Genomic DNA, 21,880 nt, shown 5'->3' on the forward strand with positions numbered 1-21,880 from the left:
CTCTACCAGACTGTCAGCTTCATGAAGGGAGAGATTATGTCTGTATTTGCTTTTACTACAATATCTCCAGCATTTTGCACAATGCCTGGCATGTAGCTGACATGTAATACCTGTTGAATGAGTAAAGGAATGAACGCCAGCAATCACAACCTCTTAAAAATTCTAACCTATTCCATATAACTCAGTTGAGCAAAGTAGTGCCCAAAGAGAGTGAAACACTTTTATACTTCTTTAGAAGTGTGGAGTAGCCAAGTACCCCAACTTTCTTTATAATTCCATTATTTACAATAGAGGTTGCCACCTGTCGGCCTGTGAATTATATAAGGCTTGCAGTTATTTATTGTCCACATATATTTTAAGAATCATAGAAATTTCATATAAAAATATGGGTTGCTGGTTTCATTTGGAAATTTTAGAGATCTAGCAGAACTGGGCCAGCAAACCCACTTGACATTGATTACCTAGAACTGAATAGTGACCATCCCCTTTGAAATGGTCACTTGTGTCATCTGGCATAGTGCTACCGGAAGTGTGGCCATTGGTCTGCCCGCTCGGCCACAAACCATTTAGTACTGTCCACAGAGGTGAGGACCTTGTGCCGCACGTTTAGTTCAGCAGACATGTCTTTGGTTATGACTCTCAGTGTGTTGATTTACGTTCTGGCACAAGTTCTGTATCTTGTCAGGGACTGGCATTTTGAGTAGTATGTTGTAAATATTTGAGTTTGCAATTCCTGAATTTCACAATTTTATTCAAAATGTCAGCGCAAAATAACATTCAGAAATTTTAGGTTAACAATGCTGTAAATAGGTACTGCTCTTAGATGATACTGCTCATCGTTTATTTTATAAGGTATCTACGTTATTAAGTTTCTTTGATAGAAAAATTCTGAAATTTCACATTTCAGGTTTTAAGGCTTTGAACATAGACATCAGAATTGATTATATTCCTTTTGTGCGTCTAGCAATGAAGCTTAGTAATAGATTGGGCTGCCGCTATAGAATAAAGAATGTGAACTTGTTTGAACGCTTTAGTGTGGTACTCAGATGTGAACTTCTTTCCATGTGTAAAAATTGACTATTGGGCTTCCCTGGTGGCGCAGTGGTTGAGAGTCCGCCTGCCAATGCAGGGGACACGGGTTTGTGCCCCGGTCTGGGAAGATCCCACGTGCCGCGGAGCGGCTGGGCCCGTGAGCCATGGCTGCTGAGCCTGCATGTCCGGAGCCTGTGCTCCGCAACGGGAGAGGCCACAACAGGCCCGCGTACCGCAAAAAAAAAAAATGAAGTACTGACACATGCTACACCATGGATGAACCTCACAAATATTATGCTAAGTGAAAGAATCCAGATGCAGAGATCACATATTATATGATTCATTTGTATGAGATGTTCACAAAAGGCAAATCTATGGAGACAGAAAGTACATTAGTGGTTGCCTAGAGCTGAGGGTGGAAATGAGGAATGACTTGCAGATGGGCACGAGGTTTCTTTTTGGGGGTGATAGAAGTGTTCTAAAATTGGATTGTGGTGATGGTTGCACAACTCTGGGAATATACGAAAAACTGTTGTGTACTTACAGGTGAATTTATAGTATGTAAATTATTCCTCAGGAAACCTGCTAAAAATAGTCACATTTAAAAATTTGGTGCTTGTAGTATTTGTTATATTTAAGTATGTTAACCTGTTTTCATTATTAAACATTTTATACTGCTTCCTTTCCACTTTTAAGTATGATTTTCAAAGAATGCTACCATCAAATCATGTTATTTGATAATAGTAAAAATAACCAGCACTTGTAAAACAGTTACTATGTAGTAGGCATTATGCTAGTACTTTTCACAGATGATCTCACAGCAACTCTACATATAGGTATTATTATCCCCATTTTACAGCTGAGGAAACGGTCTCATAGAGGCTAAATAACTTGTCCAAAGTCACATAACTAAGTAAGGAGACAATTAGACAGGAATTGGAACAGAGGTACTCTTGTCCTCTGTGCTTCATGTATGAAGATGCAGTATTTTTGGTGGAAATTTATGCTGTCTTTCACATACTGTGACTGTTAAACGCCCATATGTGTATGCCACTGCACTGAATGTGCTACGTAACTATTTATATGTGTGATCTCCTAAGAAACAGGTGGGTGTTTGGTCCTACCTGGTTGCATTAAAGCTTGTAGAGCGCAGTGAGTCTTACTGATCAGTTTTACTTCTTTTTCTCCACCCCTCAGTCTTAATTTTAAAGACCCTGAAGCAGTCAGAGCTCTGACTTGTACTCTCCTAAGAGAAGATTTTGGACTTTCTATTGATATTCCGCTGGAGAGACTAATTCCCACAGTTCCCTTGAGACTCAACTATATTCATTGGGTAGAAGATCTGATCGGTCATCAGGACTCTGACAAAAGTACTCTCCGAAGAGGAATTGACATAGGTACATGGTTTTCAATTATGTTTCGGCTAAATATAAGTTTTATAAATTTTGCGAGATCTTTGCAAATTCTTTGAAAACTTCTGGGTATTTGTTGTGTGAAGGAAGCTGGCTACAGATATCACTGTTCTTATTTGGGATACCTAGGCTTTTCTGCTGTCACTTTCTCTTGAGAAGAGAAGGGATTGTCAGCACCAAATGGAGCAAGGGGGTAAGAGAAGTGCAGAATGAAAGTGAGGCCCTTGTTTTCTTAGCTTTTCAGATTACCACGTTGATGTCTGTGTCAGTTGGGCATTATTTTTACTCTGAATTATTTGGTGTTAGTACAGTAGTCCCTATATTGGGATTTTGTGGTAATGGTCACTTAATAAAAGATCATGTGGGACTGAATACTTTTAGGAATCTCTTAGGTGATTATTTATAGAGAGTATTTAATCCAAAATTAAAGGGAAGAAAAAAGACATTGAGTTAAAAGAAGATGTTCTCTTAATTGTAATCTTCTGCAATGGGGAGGACTGTCCTGTTTGATTTTGGGAATGTAAGTAGAGAAGCAGAAGGAAATGAAGCCATGGTATGTTTTGCGATTATAAATGCATTATATGTTTTGTCATAGCCAGTATTTTCATTTGATAGGGTTTGAAATTTGTTAATCTTTTGGCCTTTACTAATTCTTTATAGAAAGTGTGAAGAATTGAGTTAAAAACTGTGGACCCTATTTCTAAACATAGTTAATAGGAAACACAGTTTCTAGATAGTAGTAAATGTTCAGCATTTGTGTGTGTTTTCAGTGCTCATCATACATGAGCTTTTCAGCAGCATTTATTGACCCCCTCCTTTCTCCTTTATGCACTCTCCTCCATTTTCTTCCACGACACCAGACTCCTCTGGTTTTCTGTTTTCGTTTCTATTCACTCTTCTCCCCTTTTCAGGCTTACTTTCTTGTATTAAATGTTGAGAATCCCTAAAGCTCAGTCTTTAACCCTTTTCTTATTCAGCACTCTACCTCCAGGCAATTTCATCCATATCTATGACTGTATTTTCTGCTTCCATGCAGATAACCTACAAATTGTTTATTCCTCCAACTCAGATTACTTTTCTTGAACTCTAGTCCCAAATATATGAGAAACTTGGATATCTCAAAAACTTCTCAGACTTCGTGACGTCCAAGACCAAACTCATATTCTTTCTTCCTAATCTTGTCATCCTTGATATTGACTTCTCTCCATTCTCACTGACAATGTCTATCACCGTTTCCTGTTTTTCTCTCTTAAATATTTCTTAAATCATCTATTTTTCTCCTTCTCAGCTGCCACCATCCCAGTCCAAGTCACCATCATTTCTCCCTGTCTACAGAATAGCTTCTCAACTATTCTGTTCTTGTCCACTCTGTTGCCCCTCCATTCCATTCTCCAGAAAGTATGTATAAACCATATCTGAGCACATCTTTACCACTTTAATGGCTTCCTATTGCTTCTGTGATAAACACCTGAAACCTTTATTAGGCCTATTAGAATTTTCATTGTCTGATTCCTGCCCTCTAGGTCTCTCTCTAGGTCTCTCTAAGCCTCATAGATTTCTCTTTTTTAATAAATTTATTTATTTTAATTATTTATTTTTGGCTGCATTGGGTCTTCATTGCTGCGCGCGGGCTTTCTCTAGTTGCGGCGAGCAGGGGCTACTCTTTGTTGTGGTGCATGGGCTTCTCATTGTGGTGGCTTCTCTTGTTGCAGAACATGGGCTCTAGGTGCGTGGGCTTTAGTAGTTGTGGCACGCAGTCTCAATAGTTGTGGCGCACGGGCTCTAGAGCTCAGGTTCAGTAGTTGTGGCTCACGGGCCTAGTTGCTCCGCAGCATGTGGGATCCTCCCAGACCAAGGCGCAAACCTGTGTCCCCTGCGTTAGCAGGCAGACTCTCAACCACTGCGCCACCAGGGAAGTCCCCGCAGGTGGATTCTTAACCACTACGCCACCAGGGAAGTCCCTCTAAGCCTCATCTTATATTCTTCTCTTTTTTGTTTTTGGTACTTGTTCTAATAAGATGTCATGATTCCAGGCCTTTGTACATGTTGTTCCTTCTGCCTGGAACTTCCCACCTTCACCTCATTAATTCTTATTTGTACTGTAGTTGTCAACTCAAGCCTTATTTTCTCAAGAAAACCTTCTCTGACCTTCCAGCATAAGATAGGTTCCTTGAATATGAGCTTTAGAAAACCATGTTTTTTCCTTCATGGCATTTTTTTTGGTTTTAAACTACACATTCACTTGTCTGATTGATTAATGTCTTTCTCTGCCACTAGATTACAAAGTACAGAGCCTATTACTTTTTTGCTTACTATAATATCCAAAAGCCTAGCAAAGTTTCTGGCACACAGTAGGTGTTCAGTGAATGATTTGTTGAATGTCGATGTATAAATACATCATTCTTTCAACATTCAAAATTCTGAACATCCAATATGAACTAAGCACTATGTAAAAATAATGGGGTTTAACAAAAGTTTTTTTTCTTTTATGTTCATGGCAGAAGATTGGCTGATGGGTTATAAAAAGCTTTAAAAGCATGAGAGCCTATTTAGTACTAATTTATTTTAATTATGCCCCAAACCCTCTAAAATAACACTTGGGGATATAGGAGGTTAATGGATTTTAGCTCTTCACAAGGGGCACTCTTGCTGAAATCACATTCATTCTAATTAGGGTTTTATATAAATTCTTCCCCCAGACTCCATTAGTTTGCTCTAATTCTATGGTTATACACTTTTCATTCTTATTTATCATTACAAGGATTATTACCCATTTAAAAATGTCATTCATGGGCTTCCCTGGTGGTGCAGTGGTTAAGAATCCGCCTGCCAATGCAGAGGACACGGGTTCGAGCCCTGGTCTGGGAAGATCCCACATGCCGTGGAGCAACTAAGCCTGTGCACCACAACTACTGACCCTGCACTCTAGAGCCCGCGAGCCACAACTACTGAGCCCACGTGCTGCAACCACTGAAGCCCACGTGCCTAGATCCCGTGCTCCGCAACAAGAGAAGCCACCACAATGAGAAGCCTGCACACCGCAATGAAGAGTAGCCCCTGCTCGCCGCAACTAGAGATGGCCCGCATGCGGTAACAAAGACCCAACACAGCCAAAAATAAATAAATAAAAATTTTTTTAAAATGTCATTCACCTTTCAGAGGGGATCAGGATGTTAGAATGCAAGTCTTCTGGTCTTAAGAATTGAGAAACTTGATTTTTTTTGGCGAAGGACAGGTCTTTTACCTGCGTTTATTACCCTCTTGGCACCTGATATTAGGGCAGCTGAGGGAAGGTGTCCTTTTTCCTTTTTCCTTTTAAATGAAATTGAAGTACGAAGAGAGGGGTAGTTGTATGAGAATCAAGGGCCTGGGATCTGGTTTGGATTTTTTTTTCTACAGAGCTGGAAGTGCTACTTAAATTTCTTTAATTTCCTTATTCTGAGTGGCTAGCAGGGGCTAAATAATTGTGAACTCTGAGAGGAGCTTGAGTACCCTTTACCACTCCTTCCTGCACCACCTCCCACATCCCCAAGGAGATGTTTGCCCAGTAGCATCAGGGCCAGGATGCTGTTAGGTGAACATGATAGGGAGTGTAGCAATCACTGTGACTGTCAGAGCTTAAATGTTCTGGCTATCACTTGTTGTCATGTCTTTTACTAGTCTGTTCTGAGTACTTAATGAGGAAGCAGTAAGATGAGACTGGCTTTCCTCTGGGTTAGGAGTATCTCTGGCCTCCAGCTCTTCCTGCCAAATCCTTAGAAGGCTAGACTGGCACCATGATGTGGTCAGTGGAAAGTGGGCGTGGAATGGCTAGTATGGGCTGACTACTGTGGGCCTCCGAGAAGAACACCAGCTTTTCTTCTCTTGAGTATGCTCTTTAGGATCTTATTAGCCAAGATCAGTTAAAGGTTGTAAAAGCAATTATTTGTGGTTAGTATATACTCAAACATATATTTGTCCAGTCTATGGTTAGAGGTTCTACATGCAAGTTTAGGACCAAACCCTAGTTGTCAGAGAGATTTTTGCCTGGACCATTTGCCTTTGAACGTCTCCCTTGAAACTATGGTGGGGCAAGCCAATGACTGATGTTTTGGATCTGGATCAAATGTTTTTCCATGTCTCCACATCTAAGAAATGAATCCTCTCTTTAGTTTTTAGGGTTTTTTTGTTTTGTTTAACTTCTGGTTTCCTTCAGGTAACAACTTACAGATAGATATGAGGGGAATTGGGTGGTTTAATATTATAAAAATTTTATACCCTATGTATTTTTTTCTGCTTTTGTAGAATGGGATGTATACATTGATCTATTTTAAGATATTACTGTGGTGTTTTAACAAATAACACTGATTTCTTTCAAGAAAATCAAGTTTGGGAGAGATTTAAAATGAAGACTTTTTATAAAGTAAATTAAATTGCTTTGACAATTTTCAGTTAGTCAGTCATGTATTTCTTGATCACCAGCCAATTATGTATACTTCATTTTACATACAGCATACAAAGAAGACCGTAAGGTTTCTACCCTCTAGGAAATTTGAATCTAATTATGAGTTAAGACTAACATACATGAAGCCAGTAGCCACAGTATGTGTGTAATCAGTACCAGCTTGTGGTTTAAGCTGTTGAGGCTACAGGAAATTCTAAGAAGTGAAGAATGGTGTTTTTGCTTGTTGGCCTCACCTTCCCCTCAGGTGTGTGCAATGTGTTTTGAATTCCTACCGTACTAGGTACTGGGGCATCCTGCATCTATCCTTTACTTGGAACAACCTTAAATGGCTGGTATTTCCTTGCAACAGAAGTAGATGACATGTGCTTCAACTATGCAAAGAAGAATGTGGAACAGAATAACTTATCGGATCTTATAAAAGGTTAGCTCTGTAGAATAAATACTCCTTTCAAGCTTTGTTTATTAACCTATCTTTCTAATTTAACACATCTCATTGTCTTCTGCTTTAATATACAAACTTTGGTAATTTAAAACAATCTGGTACATTGTAATTTGGTTTGCTCCTTTGTTACCAGAATTAACTCAGAAAGAAACAGAGTAAACACAGTCGATCCTCATAATTTGTGAATTCTGTGTTTGTGAATTTGCCTACTTGCTAAAGTGTGCCTACTAGGGGCTATTTTTAGCCTCCACATCAATACTCATGGAACTTTTGTGATCATTCACAGACACGTGCAAAGTGGCAAAAAATTTGAGTCACCCAGCATGCGTGTTCCCAGCTGAAGTTGGACAAGGCAATGCCCTGCTGTCTTGTTTCAGCTCTCATACTGTAAACAAGTGTCCTTTTCATGGTCTGTTTAGTACCACTTTTTCTTTTTTTTTTTTTTTTGCAGTTTTGTGCTTTTATTGGTGATGTTGCTGTTTATAATGTCCCCTAAAACAGTGCTTAAGTACTGCCTAGCGTTCCTAAGTACAAGAAGGCCATGATGTGCCTTACAGAGAAAATACATGTGCCAGATAAGTTTCGTTCAGACATGTTATAGTACTGTCGGCCATGAGTTCAATGTTGATGAATCAGTAAGGATATGTATTGATCGGTTGATGAAAATGTTGGGACCAGAGGCTCAAACTTACCTAATCATGTATTTCTCTTAGGAGCTAGTGGTTCAGTATTCACTAATTCAGTGTTCGTGGTGACTATAGAACACAGCTACCACTAAAGATGAGAATCAATTGTGTATAAAGTAACCTAGTCACCAAGATTTTTAAAAGGAAGAAAATCCTTTTAGTTTTGATTAAACTATGCTGTCTTTATTTTAGTACATGGAACTGTGCTACAAACAGTCAAATCTCCTTAATGCTTAGTTAATTTTTACGTCTGTGCTTATTGTATATATATAAAGGGCTGGGTTTTTTGTTTTTGTTTTAGTTTTTTGTCATTAAAGAGACTTTATATCTCTCTTTGGAAGAAATAGGCTTTTCTTACTAGTGTTAAACATATCACAAGGGGAGATATTAATATATTATTAATGAGTTTTTTAGTTATCCATTCCTGTGTTACAAATTACTCCAAAATCTGGGGGCATTAAACAATAAACATTTATTAATAATCTCGTGGTTCCTGTGGGTCAGGAGTTTGGGTGTGGCCTAGCTGGGTGGTTCTGGTTCAGAGTCTTTCATGAGGCTGCCCTCTGAAAGCCTGGGGGTAGAGATGTGCTTTCTAGATGGCTCACTTACATTGCTTTTGGCAGGAAGCTTTAGTTCATTGCCATGTGGATCTCTCCTCAGGGCTACTTGAGCATCATTACAGCGTGTCAGCTGGCCTCTCCTAGAGCAAGTAGTTTAAGAGATAAGGCAAGGAGGAAGCCAGATTGCTTTTTATGACCTAGCGTCAGAAGTGATACCCTATCACGCTCATCACATTCTCTTCAGTGAAAGCGAGTCATTGAGTGAAGCTACGCTCAAGGAGAGGGAAAGCGAGCTCTACCTCTTGAAGGGACTAGTAGCAAAGAATTTGTGGACATATTTGAAAACTACCACAGTCGTAATCGTAGTTAACAGTCTCTGTTTTTTCTCCTAGTGGTAAAAGTACCACAGAAGACACTCCTGATGGATGCTCTTAAAGAAGAATCTGAGATAATCTATGACTTTTGCATGTGCAACCCTCCCTTTTTTGCCAATCAGTTGGAAGCCAAGGTAAGATGTCTTCTGCTTTAAAGTAGTGGAACATTTAGTTAAGTTTTCCTTGTTGCAAGATAAAAGCAACTTTTATTTTGGAAGCTGTATCAGTTAGGATGCTTCTGGTATCAAGCACCTGAAAACCCAATTCAGATTGACTTAACAAGAAAGTTTATTGGTTTACATATCTGAGAAATCCAGCAATAGCATGGACTTCAGGAACAGTTTGATCGAGGAGTTCATGATAATATCAAGGCTGAGACTCTGTTTTTTCAGGTTCCCCTTGGCTCTTATTGGGCCCTTCGTTGTTTTTGTTCTCAGGCTGGTTTACTTGTGGCAGAGTAATATTTGGGGAGTGGGAGAGGGTGAGAAGAGAGCTCTTTTCTTCCCCAAACCATTTAACATTTGGATTTCTTCTGATTGGACCAACTTAGGTTACAGTCTATTCTACTGCATTGGGCATATTGGCTTAAGGAGAGGGTCACTGTTTTTACTGCCAGCTGTCATTTGATAGCAAACAAATGTCTTATTTAGTCTTTCCAACTTGAAATGAATATATTCATTTCATGAAATAAAATATATTTGCTTATGAATATGGAAAGAGATGCATTGGCTAAGAAAACTAACCTATTAAAAATCAATAAAATATTATTGATTTAACCTAAGTTTTCCTTCATCTAGAGAAGAATTAATAGAAAGTGAGTAATATTAATCAGAAGGAAACGAGGGGGTGTGTATGCTTAAAACTTTGAGAGAATAAATTGTTTTTAGAATCACTCAGATACTCTTAAGTATCATTTACATACCTCATAACAAAATAAATTCCAGATGGATTAAATTTGGTTGCGGGCAGGGAGGGGAAGTGGACAGAAATTTATTAGCAATACCAACATTCTAGATTGGAACATGAAGTGAAGCAGGATTTAAGAAATCTAAATTTTAGCCTTCAGTGCAGATAAATTTGAGAACTATTGATAAAATAGCCACATCCTGTTGTACATTTCTTTTAAAAAATGTTGAGATACATGGGCTTCCCTGGTGGCACAGTGGTTGAAAGTCCGCCTGCCGATGCAGGGGACGCGGGTTCATGCCCTGGTCCGGGAGGATCCCACATGCCGCGGAGCGGCTGGGCCCGTGAGCCATGGCCGCTGAGCCTGCGCGTCCGGATCCTGTGCTCCGCAGCGGGAGGGGCCACAGCAGTGAGAGGCCCGCGTACCGCAAAAAAAAAAAAAAAAGTTGAGATACAACATATATACATAAAAGTACACATGCCATGAGTGTAAACTGGATTTTCCAGAGTGAATATTCTTATAGAACCAGCATCCAGATGAAGAAATAGACTATAACTAGCACCAGAAATAAATATCTTTTTATAGCAACTTTACTGAAATACAATTTACGTGCCATCAATTCACCCACTTAAAGGGTAGAATTTAATTATTTTTAATATATCCACAGAGTTGTGCAGCCATCACCACAATCAATTTTAGAGCATTTTCATCATCCACCCCGCGAAAAAAACAAAAACCCACACCCATTAGCAATTACTCTCGGTTTCCTTGCAGCCCCCTTAGTCCTAGGCAACCATCAGTCTATTTTCTGTTTCTGTGGAGTTGCCTGTTTCAGATATTTCATAAAAATGGAATCATGTAATATGTGGCCTTTTGTGACTGACTTCTTTCACTAAGCATAATATGTTTTCAAGCTTCATCCATATTGTAGCATGTATCAGTACTTCATTTCTTTTTATTGCCGAATAATATTCCATTGTATGGAAATATCACATTTTACTGATACATTCATCTGTTGATGACATTTGGGTTTTATTCACTTTTTGGCTATTTTGAACAATGCTGCTGTGAGCATTCATGTACAAGTGTTGTGTGAACATGTTTTCATTTCTCTGAGGTGTATACCTAGGAGTGGAATCACTGGGTCATATGGTAACTCTATGTTTAATTGTTTGAGGAACTGCCAGAATGTTATCCAAAATGGCTGCACCATTTTTTATTCCACTATGAGTAGTGTATGAGAGTACCAATTTCTCCACATCTTTGTCAACACTTGTTTTTATCTGTCTTCTTGATTATAGCCATCCTAGAGAGTATGAAGTAGCATCTCATCATGGTTTTAATGTGCACGTCCCTAATGGCTAATGATGTGGAATATCTTTTTGTGTGCTTATTGGCCATTTGTGTATCTTCTTTGGAGAAATGCCTATTCAGATCCTTTGCCCATTTAAATTGGGTTATTTTTCTTTTTATTATTGTTGTAAGAATTCTTTATGTATTCTATATGCAAGTCCCTCACTAGATATATTATTTGCGAATATTTTCTCCCATTCTGTGGGTTGTCTTTTCATTTTCTTGATGGTGTCCCTTGCAGCCTGGAAGTTTTTACTTTTGAGGAAGCCCAGTTTATCTATTTTCTCTTCTGTTGCTTATGCTTTTGGTGTCATATCTAAGAAACCGTTGCCTAATGCAAGGTCATGAAGATTTACTCCTATATTTTCTTCTAAGAGTTTTATTGTTTTAGCTTTTTACATTTAAATCTTTGATCTATTTGGGTTATTTTTTTATATGGTGTGAGGTAGGAGTGGATTAAATATTTAAATTTTAAAAGTGGCACCATAGGGCTTCCCTGGTGGCACAGTGGTTGAGAGTCCGCCTGCCGATGCAGGGGACACGGGTTCGTGCCCTGGTCTGGGAAGATCCCACATGCCGCGGAGCGGCTGGTCTCTTGAGCCATGGCCGCTGAGCCTGCGCTCCACAACGGGAGAGGCCACAGCAGTGAGAGGCCCGTGTACTGCAAAAAAAAAAAAAAAAAAAAAAAAGGTAAAATGTTAGCATGTTTAATCACAAAGATGGAAGGTAAAGACCCTGGGAGAGAGTATTTGCATGAATGCCATTGTTTCAAATGCCAAGATTATACGATTTTTAAATCCCAAATCTAGCATGATACCTGGAAATGGAAATTATGTCTAAGCATTCTTGTGTAAAACCAGGTTACAGTCAAAGAGCTGGCCTTAAGGTGTAAAGGTTTTTCACCAGGGTTTGTTGTTGTTGTTGTGTTGTTCAGGGAGTAAACTCTCGAAACCCTCGAAGACCCCCACCTAGCTCAGTAAATACAGGAGGGATCACAGAGATCATGGCAGAAGGAGGCGAATTAGAGTTTGTTAAAAGGATTATCCATGACAGTTTACAGCTTCAAAAAAGATTAAGGTAAGTTGGTAATAAGAATATTATCGACTATGTAATTCAGGAAGAAACCATGTCAATGAGAGGAAACAAAATCACTGTGGTCTGAAGAATAAACAGATAAAACCTGAAAAGGTAGAAGGTCCTATGGTCTGCAAAGACCTTGTTTCTGAGGATGCTCTCATGCCTTTAATTGATTTGTGTTTCCTGTAATCATCTACAGCGCATGGATAGAAAGGAGGAGAATACCATATTATTGTGTTGCTCCCATTAGTATGGTCCTGTGATGGAACAAAACTGATTCAAATATGGCTTTTGATTAGAAAACAGATGGGTTCAGATCTGCCCCATGAACTAGAATAAATTTGTTGCCTAGTCCTTGAAGCAATTTATGTTCTTGGAATCAGTCTCTCAAGCGATGACAGATGTGAGGACATTGAGCCGTCAAGAACTTAATGAAGGGAAACTGAAGTCACTAACCAGCTCCAGAGGAGAGTTAAGGCTGTTCCTTTTTAAAAGCTAATTATTTCGGACAACACACCTGTCATTAAGCAGCATAAGGTACTCAGAAAGAGCTATTTGTCTCGCTTGACTTCTCACCCTGCCGAGTGTCGGTAAAATGATGGATAATGTGGTAGTTCAGACTAAAAGGGCTTTCAACCCTAGGATTTAGCTTTGTGATATAGAGAAGAATTTTTAAAAATTGTGGTAAAATATGCATAACATAAAATTTCCCATCTTAACCATTTTTAAAGTGTGCAGTTCAGGAGCATTAAGTACATTCGTATTGTTGTGCAGCTAACCTCCAGAACCCTTTCTTCTTGTAAAACTGAAACTCTGTACCCGTTAAACAACTAGTCCCCATTCCCTCTCTTCCCATAACCCCTGGCAACCACCATTCTTCTTTCCATCTCTGTGAATTTGACTATTTGAGGTACCTTATGTAAGTGGAATCATATTTGTCCCTTTATGACTGGCTTCTTTCCCTTAGCGTCAAGTCCTCAGTATTCATCCACGTTATAGCATGTTTCAGAATTTCCTTCCTTTCTAGGGCTGAATAATATTAATATTACATTGTATGTATATACTACATTTTGTTTATCCGTTTATCTGTTGGTGGACACTTGGGTTACTTCCACGTTTTGGCTATTGTGGATAACGTGGCTAGGAACATGGATGTACAAATATTTCTTAAGACCCTGCTTCGAATTATTCTGGGTGAATACCCAGAACTGGAATTGCTAAGTAGGGAAGCCGTTTATTTTCCCCCCTTTTGGATTTATACGTGTTTAAGGCCGCTTATTTTAGTAGGCCAGTTCCAAAATCAGCAAATATCCTGATTTGTTAAATGTGAGTTTATTTAAATATGGAAAGCAACTGGATTCTTGGATGATCTGCCTCAGAAAATTTACACAATATTAAAGCCAAAGGTTAATAAATTTTTGCCTTAAATTGATTTCTTCAATGAAAAATGGTGCAGATGAACCTGTTTGCAAGGCAGAAATAGAGACACAGACATAGAGAACAAATGTATGGACACCAAGGGGGGAAGAGAGGGGTGGAGTGAATTAGGAGATTAGGATCGACACATATACACTAATATGTATAAAATAGATAACTAATGAGAACCTGCTGTATAGCACAGGGAACTTTACTTAATGCTCTGAGGTGACCTAAATGGGAAGGAAATCCAAAAAAGAGGGGACATATGTATACATATAGCTGATTCACTCCACTGTACAGCAGAAACTAACACAACATTGTAAAGCAACTATACTCCAATTTAAAAAAAAAACACATTAGGGTGTGAGGAAGAAAGAGCCTTAAGTTATACTGAGCATTGAGAAGAGTCTGAGTAAGTAAAGTAAACTTAAAGCAACAGAGCACTGAGACTCATGACAGTAGGTAACCAGGGCCATGTGGCCATTTCAGTATCTGTCAGCTTTTGAGGGAACTGGAGTCATTCAACAAAATGGGGAAGGTTGTTTTCAGGAGCCTATTAATCAGTAAGTTTCTATTATTTCCAAAGTTCCATTTGAACTACAAAAAATATGTTTTAAATGAACACCATTCTAAGAGAGAAGAAATTGGTCAGTACGTTCCAAGTACGCCTGTACCTGGCTCTGTGGCAGCCCACAAATTGAATGAAAGGTGAACGTTTGCTGGGAAGGGTAAATTGCTAGAGCCCATCATGTCTCTGAAGAGTCAACCGTTTCAAGGTTGGTGTCACGTATAGGAAAAGTTACCCAAAATAGAAAATAGAGCAATGTTTTTTGAAAGAGTTTTGCTCGCAAATATTGTTTACAATTTCATGTCATACTTTGGTGACTTTCATTCGTATATGTTACCAGTTCATGTCCTGCATATTTTTGTAGTTGACATAATGTTTATACCACTATGCAACTCTCAAATTTTAAAATGCTGTGGAAACTGCATATTTTGAAGCTATGAAAAATAAGGGATTGAAAACAAGTATTTAAACCCCACCATCTGCTTCTTATCCCCCTTCTTGTTCCTGAAGAAATGCAGAAATTAAGCCAAATTTGTAACATTATGGAGTGAAATAAGTTAAATTTGTTGGACTGATCTTAGTGATGGCACTCCAGATGCCTCACCTCCCCGTTATGATTCATGCCTTGCCTAAGTCACGCTCAGCAGCAAGTGCAGTTTTGTATCTTAGGGAATTTTGCAGCTGGGAGGCCCTTGAGAGAGAAAGTTATCCAACCTCTTAGTTGTACAGATTAGCAATTTGGGACCCAGATCTCCTAATTCTGGTCCAGTGCTCTTTCCACCACTCTGTGTAGCCTCTGTAGCCCAGACTGCAGTTAGACTTCTAAGTACACAGCCTTTTCTTTTCTACTCCTTTTCTTTTCTTTATTGTTGAGGTATAATTGACATATGACATTATTAGATGGCCTTTCTACTGTTGATGAAGATTTACAAGTGCTTGTCCTAATAGCATTTTCTTTTTTTAGAGACTCACCTAACCTTCTAAATACATTAGCAGACTTTATCAAACCCCTTATGGCCTGGATTTTACACTTGTCATTGGTTATTAGGTCTATAGCTGATGCCCTTTATGGCAGTGATTCTGTGATTTTTCCAGGAACCAGATTTACCAAGTTCCAACTTAATACTGGTTTTACTCCCTGTTTTTGCTTTTTCCTTTCCATTCCTTACCCCCTGCCAGATGGTGGAGACTTCTTGGTTCTGGGTAAAATCCACATATCTGGTGATGGATAATAAATTAAACAATCTAGGCCTTTTGAAATGTGATTCTTTGACTTTTTTTTTTTTTTGATGTGGACCATTTTTAAAGTCTTTATTGAATTTATTTCAATATCGCTTCTGTTTTATGTTTTGGTTTTCTGGCCAGGAGGCATGTGGGATCTTAGCTCCCCGACCAGGGGATCGAACCCACACCCGCTGCATTGGAAGGTGAAGTCTTAACCAATGGACTGCCAGGGAAGTCCCTCTTTGACTTATCTTTTAAATTTTTTCTCATTGGTAAAGTGAGATAATAATAGCTACCTCATACCTCATAGGGTAGTCATAGAATTGAATGAATATGTATTTGATGTAATTAAAAATAATAATGAATAGTAAATAGGATCTTTTAAACTCTTGACCATTTTAGGAATCCAGTAGATTTAAATGCTATGGTCTACTGTGTTGAAATGAAATGTTAAGAGTGCTCTGTTATTTTACTTTAATGCAAAGTCCCCCTCCTTTTCTGTTTTTTTCTTAAAACTAGGTGCTAGCATAGTTATGGGGTGCTGTAAGTGATGGTTGCAAGGAACAATTGTAGGGCTTCCCTGGTGGCACAGTGGTTAAGAATCTGCCTGCCAATGCAGGGGACACTGGTTCGAGCCCTGGTCTAGGAAGATCCCACATGCCGCGGAGTAACTAAACCCGTGCACCACAACCACTGAGCCTGCGCTCTAGAGCCTGCGAGCCACAAATACTGAAGCCTGTATGCCTAGAGCCTGTGCTCTGCAAGCCTGGGCACAGCAATGAAGAGTAGCCCCCGCTCACTGCAACTAGAGAAAGCCCGCATGCGGCAACAAAGACCCAACATAGCCAAAAATAAAATTTAAAAAAAACAGAAAGGAACAATTGTAAATTTTATAACTGAGCGTTTAGTTAACTTTCCAGCTGAAAGACTGTCCAGTTCTACAACAAACTTTGACTTACCTTTATAAAAGGGTAAGCCACTTCATTTTCCTTGTCTGTAAGGTTGGGATAATACCTTTTATGGTATTAAATGTTAAAAGAACATAGGAGCCAGCTCCCACATTGTTAAAAGAACAATATGGGTCAATATAAGCTCAGAATGAATAATGACAATAATGGGTTATAACCCACTGAATAAAGTAAGCAAATAAAATACAAAGGGGATAGAGGAAAAGCTCCTCTAGAATGCCAGCTAATAAATGTAGAAGGAATAATAAAATTAGAAAAATGACAATTTTGCAGTCATTATAGTAATAATTGATTCATGGAGGAATCAACAATGGAAAGTTTGAAGAGGAACAGGATATTTTCATAGTTTCAAAGTATTTCCCCAGTTACAAAGTATTTCAGTTACAAAGGGATATATGGTAACTTTATAGTGGAGAGACTGAGGGATACCACCTTGACCAGGTGATCACCTCCTGATGGGGGTCGGGGGTCACCTAGAAGGACACGTAGCACCTCTGTGCTCTTCATGCCCAAAATGTTTTACCTAAATCTATGAGGAAATTTCAGAGAAACCAACTTGAGGGGTTTTGTAAGACAGTTTTTCAAAAATATTAAGGTCGTGAAAGTAAAAAAAGACCACAGAACTGTTCCAGATTGAAAGAGACTAAAGAGACTTGACATGTAAATGAAATGCATGACCCTAGATTGGATCTTGCATCAGGGGAGAAAATTGACATGAATGACGTTATTGGGATAATTGGTGAAATTTGAGTATGGACTGTATTCCAGATAATAGTATCATATGAGTGTTCAATTTTCTCAATTTGATCATTGTTCTGTGGTTATAAAAGAGAATGTCCTTGTTTTTGTTTTTTTGTCCTTGTTTTTAAAATGTACATGTCAAAATATTTAACATTAGGGGCATGATGATGTCTGTAGCTAACTCTCAAATGGTTTAGAAAAAAACAGAGCAAGCAAATGGGGCAAAGTACAGGGAATCTGGGTGAAGAGTGTACTGGAATCATTTGTACTAACCTTGCAATTTCTATACGTTTGAAATAATTTCAAAATAATTTTTCTTGAAACCTGCTGTCTCTAAGGAATTACTAAATGCTGTAATGAGTGGAGTGCTACTTTCATCATTAAAATAGTATAATGGGTTCAAAATCTCTTGGGTAACTGATCTTCCTTTTCATTTTTTTTTCCTACACGCGTTTTGATTAGTTGTCACAAGATGCCTGTTGAGAGTAGCTAGGATCTAATGGGTAGGTTTTTTTTTTTTTTCTGGCTGCGTCAGGTCTTAGTTGCCTGCGGCACACAGGATCTTCGTTGAGGCCTGCGGGATCTTTCGTTGTGGTGCGTGGGCTTTTATCTAGTTGTGGCGCGCGGGCTCCAGGGCGAGTGGGCTCTGTAGTTTGCGGCACGTGGGCTCTAGTTGAGGCGTGCGAGCTCAGTAGTTGTGGCACATGGGCTTAGTTGCCCCGTGGCATGTGGGATCTTAGTTCCCTGACCAGGGATTGAACCTGTGTCCCCTGCATTGGAAGGCGAATTCTTTACCACTGGACCACAAGGGAAGTCCCTCAGTAGGCATTTTTTTTTTAAAGTGAAGCTAAAACAATTTTTAATACACGCAATTACTTCTGCTTTTTCTATAAGAAATATAACTTGCAGAAAACAGTTGATATATTGATGAGATTCAATCTTAAAAGATAGGGAATTCCCTGGTGGTCCAGTGGTTAGGACTCTGCGCTTTCACCATCAAGGGCGTGGGTTCAATCCCTAGTTGGGCAACTACGATCCTGCAAGCCGTGTGGCCAAAAAAAAAAAAAGAAAAAAAAACAGAAAAGATTCACGATATACTATTTAGCTTACAGTAAGAGTTAAAAGAAATGAACTCTGCCAAGCCCATGTTAAGTACCAATGACATATTACAAGCCTGAGTTATTTAAATATTTGCTTCCCTTCATTTCCTGAGGAAATTTGTAGCATCTTTCTTTTGTCTCTGTTCTGGGCCTTTTCTTGGCTTCTGGTGACTCTGATCTAATCTGTTCAGGACATGGATGCAACTGCAGATTATCATACTAAGTGAAGAAGTCAGAGAGAGAGACAAATACCATATGATATCACTTATATGTGGAATCTAAAATATGGCACAAATGAACCTATCTACGAAACAGAAACAGACTCACTGACATAGAGAACAGACTTTTGGTTGCCAAGGGGGAGAGGGGATGATGGAGGGATGAAGTGGGAGTTTGAAGTTAGTAGGTGAAAACTATTACATATAGAATGGATAAACAACAAGGTCCTACTGTATAGCACAGGGAACTATATTCAGTATCCTGGGATAAACCATAATGGAAAAGAATATGAAAAAGAATGTCTGTATGTGTATAACTGAGTCACTTTGCTGTACAGCAGAAATTAACACATTGTAAATCAACTATATTTCAATGAGAAAAATTAAAAAAAAATCTGTTCAGGAATGCTAATTTTAAAAGAAAGGTGTTAATTAACCTATTTTATACTGTTACTTTGTGAGCACTAATTGCTCTTAATTTCTCATCCTTCATCTTGTTCCTAACATACCAAAGGCTTTTAATTCCCGGTTAATGATTTCTCCACTGCCTTCTTAAAGGGAGCATATTCTTTTTCTTCCAAACCTTGTAAAGCCGCCAAATGAAATAGATTATGCTCTGAGTAAATTTACCCAGGTTTGTTTAAAGTAATTTAGGTAGGACAATTATTTATTTCAAATCAGAAAAAGGATTGATTAAACAAAAATAAGGATTGTCATCCGTTGTTGAACCCACAAACAATAAAAACAAATAAAATATTGGTTAATGCACACTACTTCTAAAGCAGTATAATAGTATTTGTCATACTTTTATAATTAATAAGATTTTCATCTGTATTATTTAATGTATTAGGTTGAACCATATAAAATTGCCAGTCCAACTTATAAAAATGGAAAATTTTTGTAGTTTTAACTTAGCATGTGATTTTAGAGGCTCTTAAATTCACTTACAGTTTTTGTCACTTTAAATTCACCTTCAGGGGCTTCCCTGGTGGCACAGTGGTTGAGAGTCCACCTGCCGATGCAGGGGACATGGGTTCGTGCCCCGGTCTAGGAGGATCCCACATGCCGCGGAGCGGCTGGGCCTGTGAGCCATGGCCGCTGAGCCTGCATGTCCGGAGCCTGTGCTCCGCAAAGGGAGGGGCCGTGGCAGTGAGGGGCCCGCGTACTGCAAAAAAAAAAAAAAAAAAATTCACCTTCATAGTAGCTGTTTTGCATACAGACAAATACATATTGGATGTATAGCCCCTTAATCTGAAATTTCTCTTTAAAACTAATATGCAATTAGATGAATTTCAAATGACAGGAGTAATTATGATGCTTGGTGAAAAAAGCAGGATACAGATTATGTATTGCTAGTATAACTAAGCTATGTTATAAAGCAAGAAATATGCAAAACATTACTGTATTGTTAACTATTCTTTATGTATATTTGAAGATATAAGGTACATCATTATTTAGAAATTTATATATTTAAATCAGTTCTATTGAGGTATATAACTTGCATACAGTTACATTCTCCAATTTAAGTGTATGGTTTGATGCATTTTGACAAATGTGTACATACCACCACCACAATCAAGATACAGAACATTTCCATCACTGTAAAAAAGTTCCCTTGGTGGCGCAGTGGTTGAGGGTCCGCCTGCCAATGCTAGCGGACGCGGGTTCGTGCCCCGGTCTGGGGGGATCCCGCATGCCGCGGAGCGGCTGGGCCCGTGGGCCATGGCTGCTGGGCCTGCGCATCCGGAGCCTGTGCCCCACAACGGGAGAGGCCGCGACGGTGGGAGGCTCGTGTACCGCAAAAAAGAAAGTTCCCTTGGGCTTCCCTGGTGGCGCAGTGGTTGAGAGTCTGCCTGCCGATGCAGGGGACGCGGGTTCGTGCCCTGGTCCGGGAGGATCCCACATGCCGCGGAGCGGCTGGGCCCGTGAGCCATGGCCACTGAGCCTGCGCGTCCGGAGCCTGTGCTCTGCAACGGGAGAGGCCACAGCAGTGAGAGGCCCGCGTACCGCAAAAAAAAAAAAAAAAAAAAAAAGAGTCATGTACCCCAGTGTTCATTGCAGCTCTATTTACAGTATCCAGGACATGGAAGCAACCTAAGTGTCCATCAACAGGTGAATGGGTAAAGAAGATGTGGCACATATATACAATGGAATGTTACTCAGCCATAAAAAGAAACGAAATGAGTTGTTTGTAGTGAGGTGGATGGACCTAGAATCTGTCATACAGAGTGAAGTAAGTCAGAAAGAGAAAAAGAAATACCGTATGCTAACACATATATATGGAATCTAAGAAAAAAAAAAAAAGGTCATGAAGAACCTAGGGGCAAGATGGGAATAAAGACACAGACCTACTAGAGAATGGACTTGAGGATATGGGGAGGGGGAAGGGTAAGCTGTGACAAAGTGAGAGAGTGGCATGGACATACATACACTACCAAACGTAAAATAGATAGCTAGTGGGAAGCAGCCACATAGCACAGGGAGATCAACTCGGTGCTTTGTGACCACCTAGAGGGGTGGGATAGGGAGGGTGGGAGGGAGGGAGACGCAAGAGGGAAGAGATATGGGAACATATGTATATGTATAACTGATTCACTTTGTTATAAAGCAGAAACTAACACACCATTGTAAAGCAATTATACTCCAATAAAGATGTTAAAAAAAAAAAATCCGCCTGCCAATGCAGGGGACACGGGTTCAAGCCCTGGCCTGGGAAGATCCCACATGCCGTGGAGCAACTAAACCCACGTGCCACAACTACTGAGCCTGTGCTCTAGAGCCCACGAGCCACAACTACTGAGCTTGTGTGCCACAGCTACTGAAGCCCGCACGCCTAGAGCCCGTGCTCTGCAGCAAGAGAAGCCACCGCAATGAGAAGCCCGCACACGTCAACAAAGAGTAGCCCCCACTCGCCCCAACTAGCGAAAAGCCCGCACGCAGCAACGAAGACCCAATGCAGCCAAAAATAAATATTTTTTAAAAAATATTGCTTAATTTCTCTTGAGATTTCTTCTTTGACCCATGTGTTATTTAGAAATGTATTGTTTAATATCCAAGTATTTGGGGATTTTCCAGCTCTCTTTCTGTTACTGATTTCAAATTTAATTCCCTATGGTGTAAGAGCAGATGTTGTATGAGTTTTATTCTTTAAAATTTGTTAAGATGTATTTTACGGCCCAGAACACGGTCTGTCTTGGTGAATATTCCATGTGAGCTTGAGAAGAATATGTATTCTGCTGTTGTTGGATGAATAGTTAATAGATGTCAATTAGAGCCAGTTGATTGATGGTGCTGTGAGTTCAACTATGTCTTTACTGATTTTCTGCCAGCTGGATCTGTCCATTCTGATAGAGGG

At 39.4% G+C, this 21,880-nt stretch overlaps 1 protein-coding gene across 3 annotated transcripts in view; it reads left to right on the top strand.

The window, feature by feature from the left end:
• The window catches only part of METTL16 (methyltransferase 16, RNA N6-adenosine), a 61,901-nt gene that overhangs the window by 15,843 nt on the left and 24,178 nt on the right, over positions 1–21,880 (top strand). For all 3 annotated transcript variants that reach the window (XM_022595476.3, XM_022595478.2, XM_022595477.2), the window contains exons 3-6: positions 2,230–2,429; positions 7,169–7,309; positions 8,969–9,084; positions 12,145–12,287. In XM_022595476.3, coding sequence (XP_022451184.1) covers positions 2,230–2,429; positions 7,169–7,309; positions 8,969–9,084; positions 12,145–12,287 — 600 coding nt within the window. The remainder of the gene's footprint in view (positions 1–2,229; positions 2,430–7,168; positions 7,310–8,968; positions 9,085–12,144; positions 12,288–21,880) is intronic.

This window comes from Delphinapterus leucas, chromosome 19 (genome assembly GCF_059928025.1).
Source record: "Delphinapterus leucas isolate spDelLeu-1000000601 "Yukka" chromosome 19, BTC_Dleu_Yukka2, whole genome shotgun sequence".
NCBI lineage: Eukaryota > Metazoa > Chordata > Mammalia > Artiodactyla > Monodontidae > Delphinapterus > Delphinapterus leucas.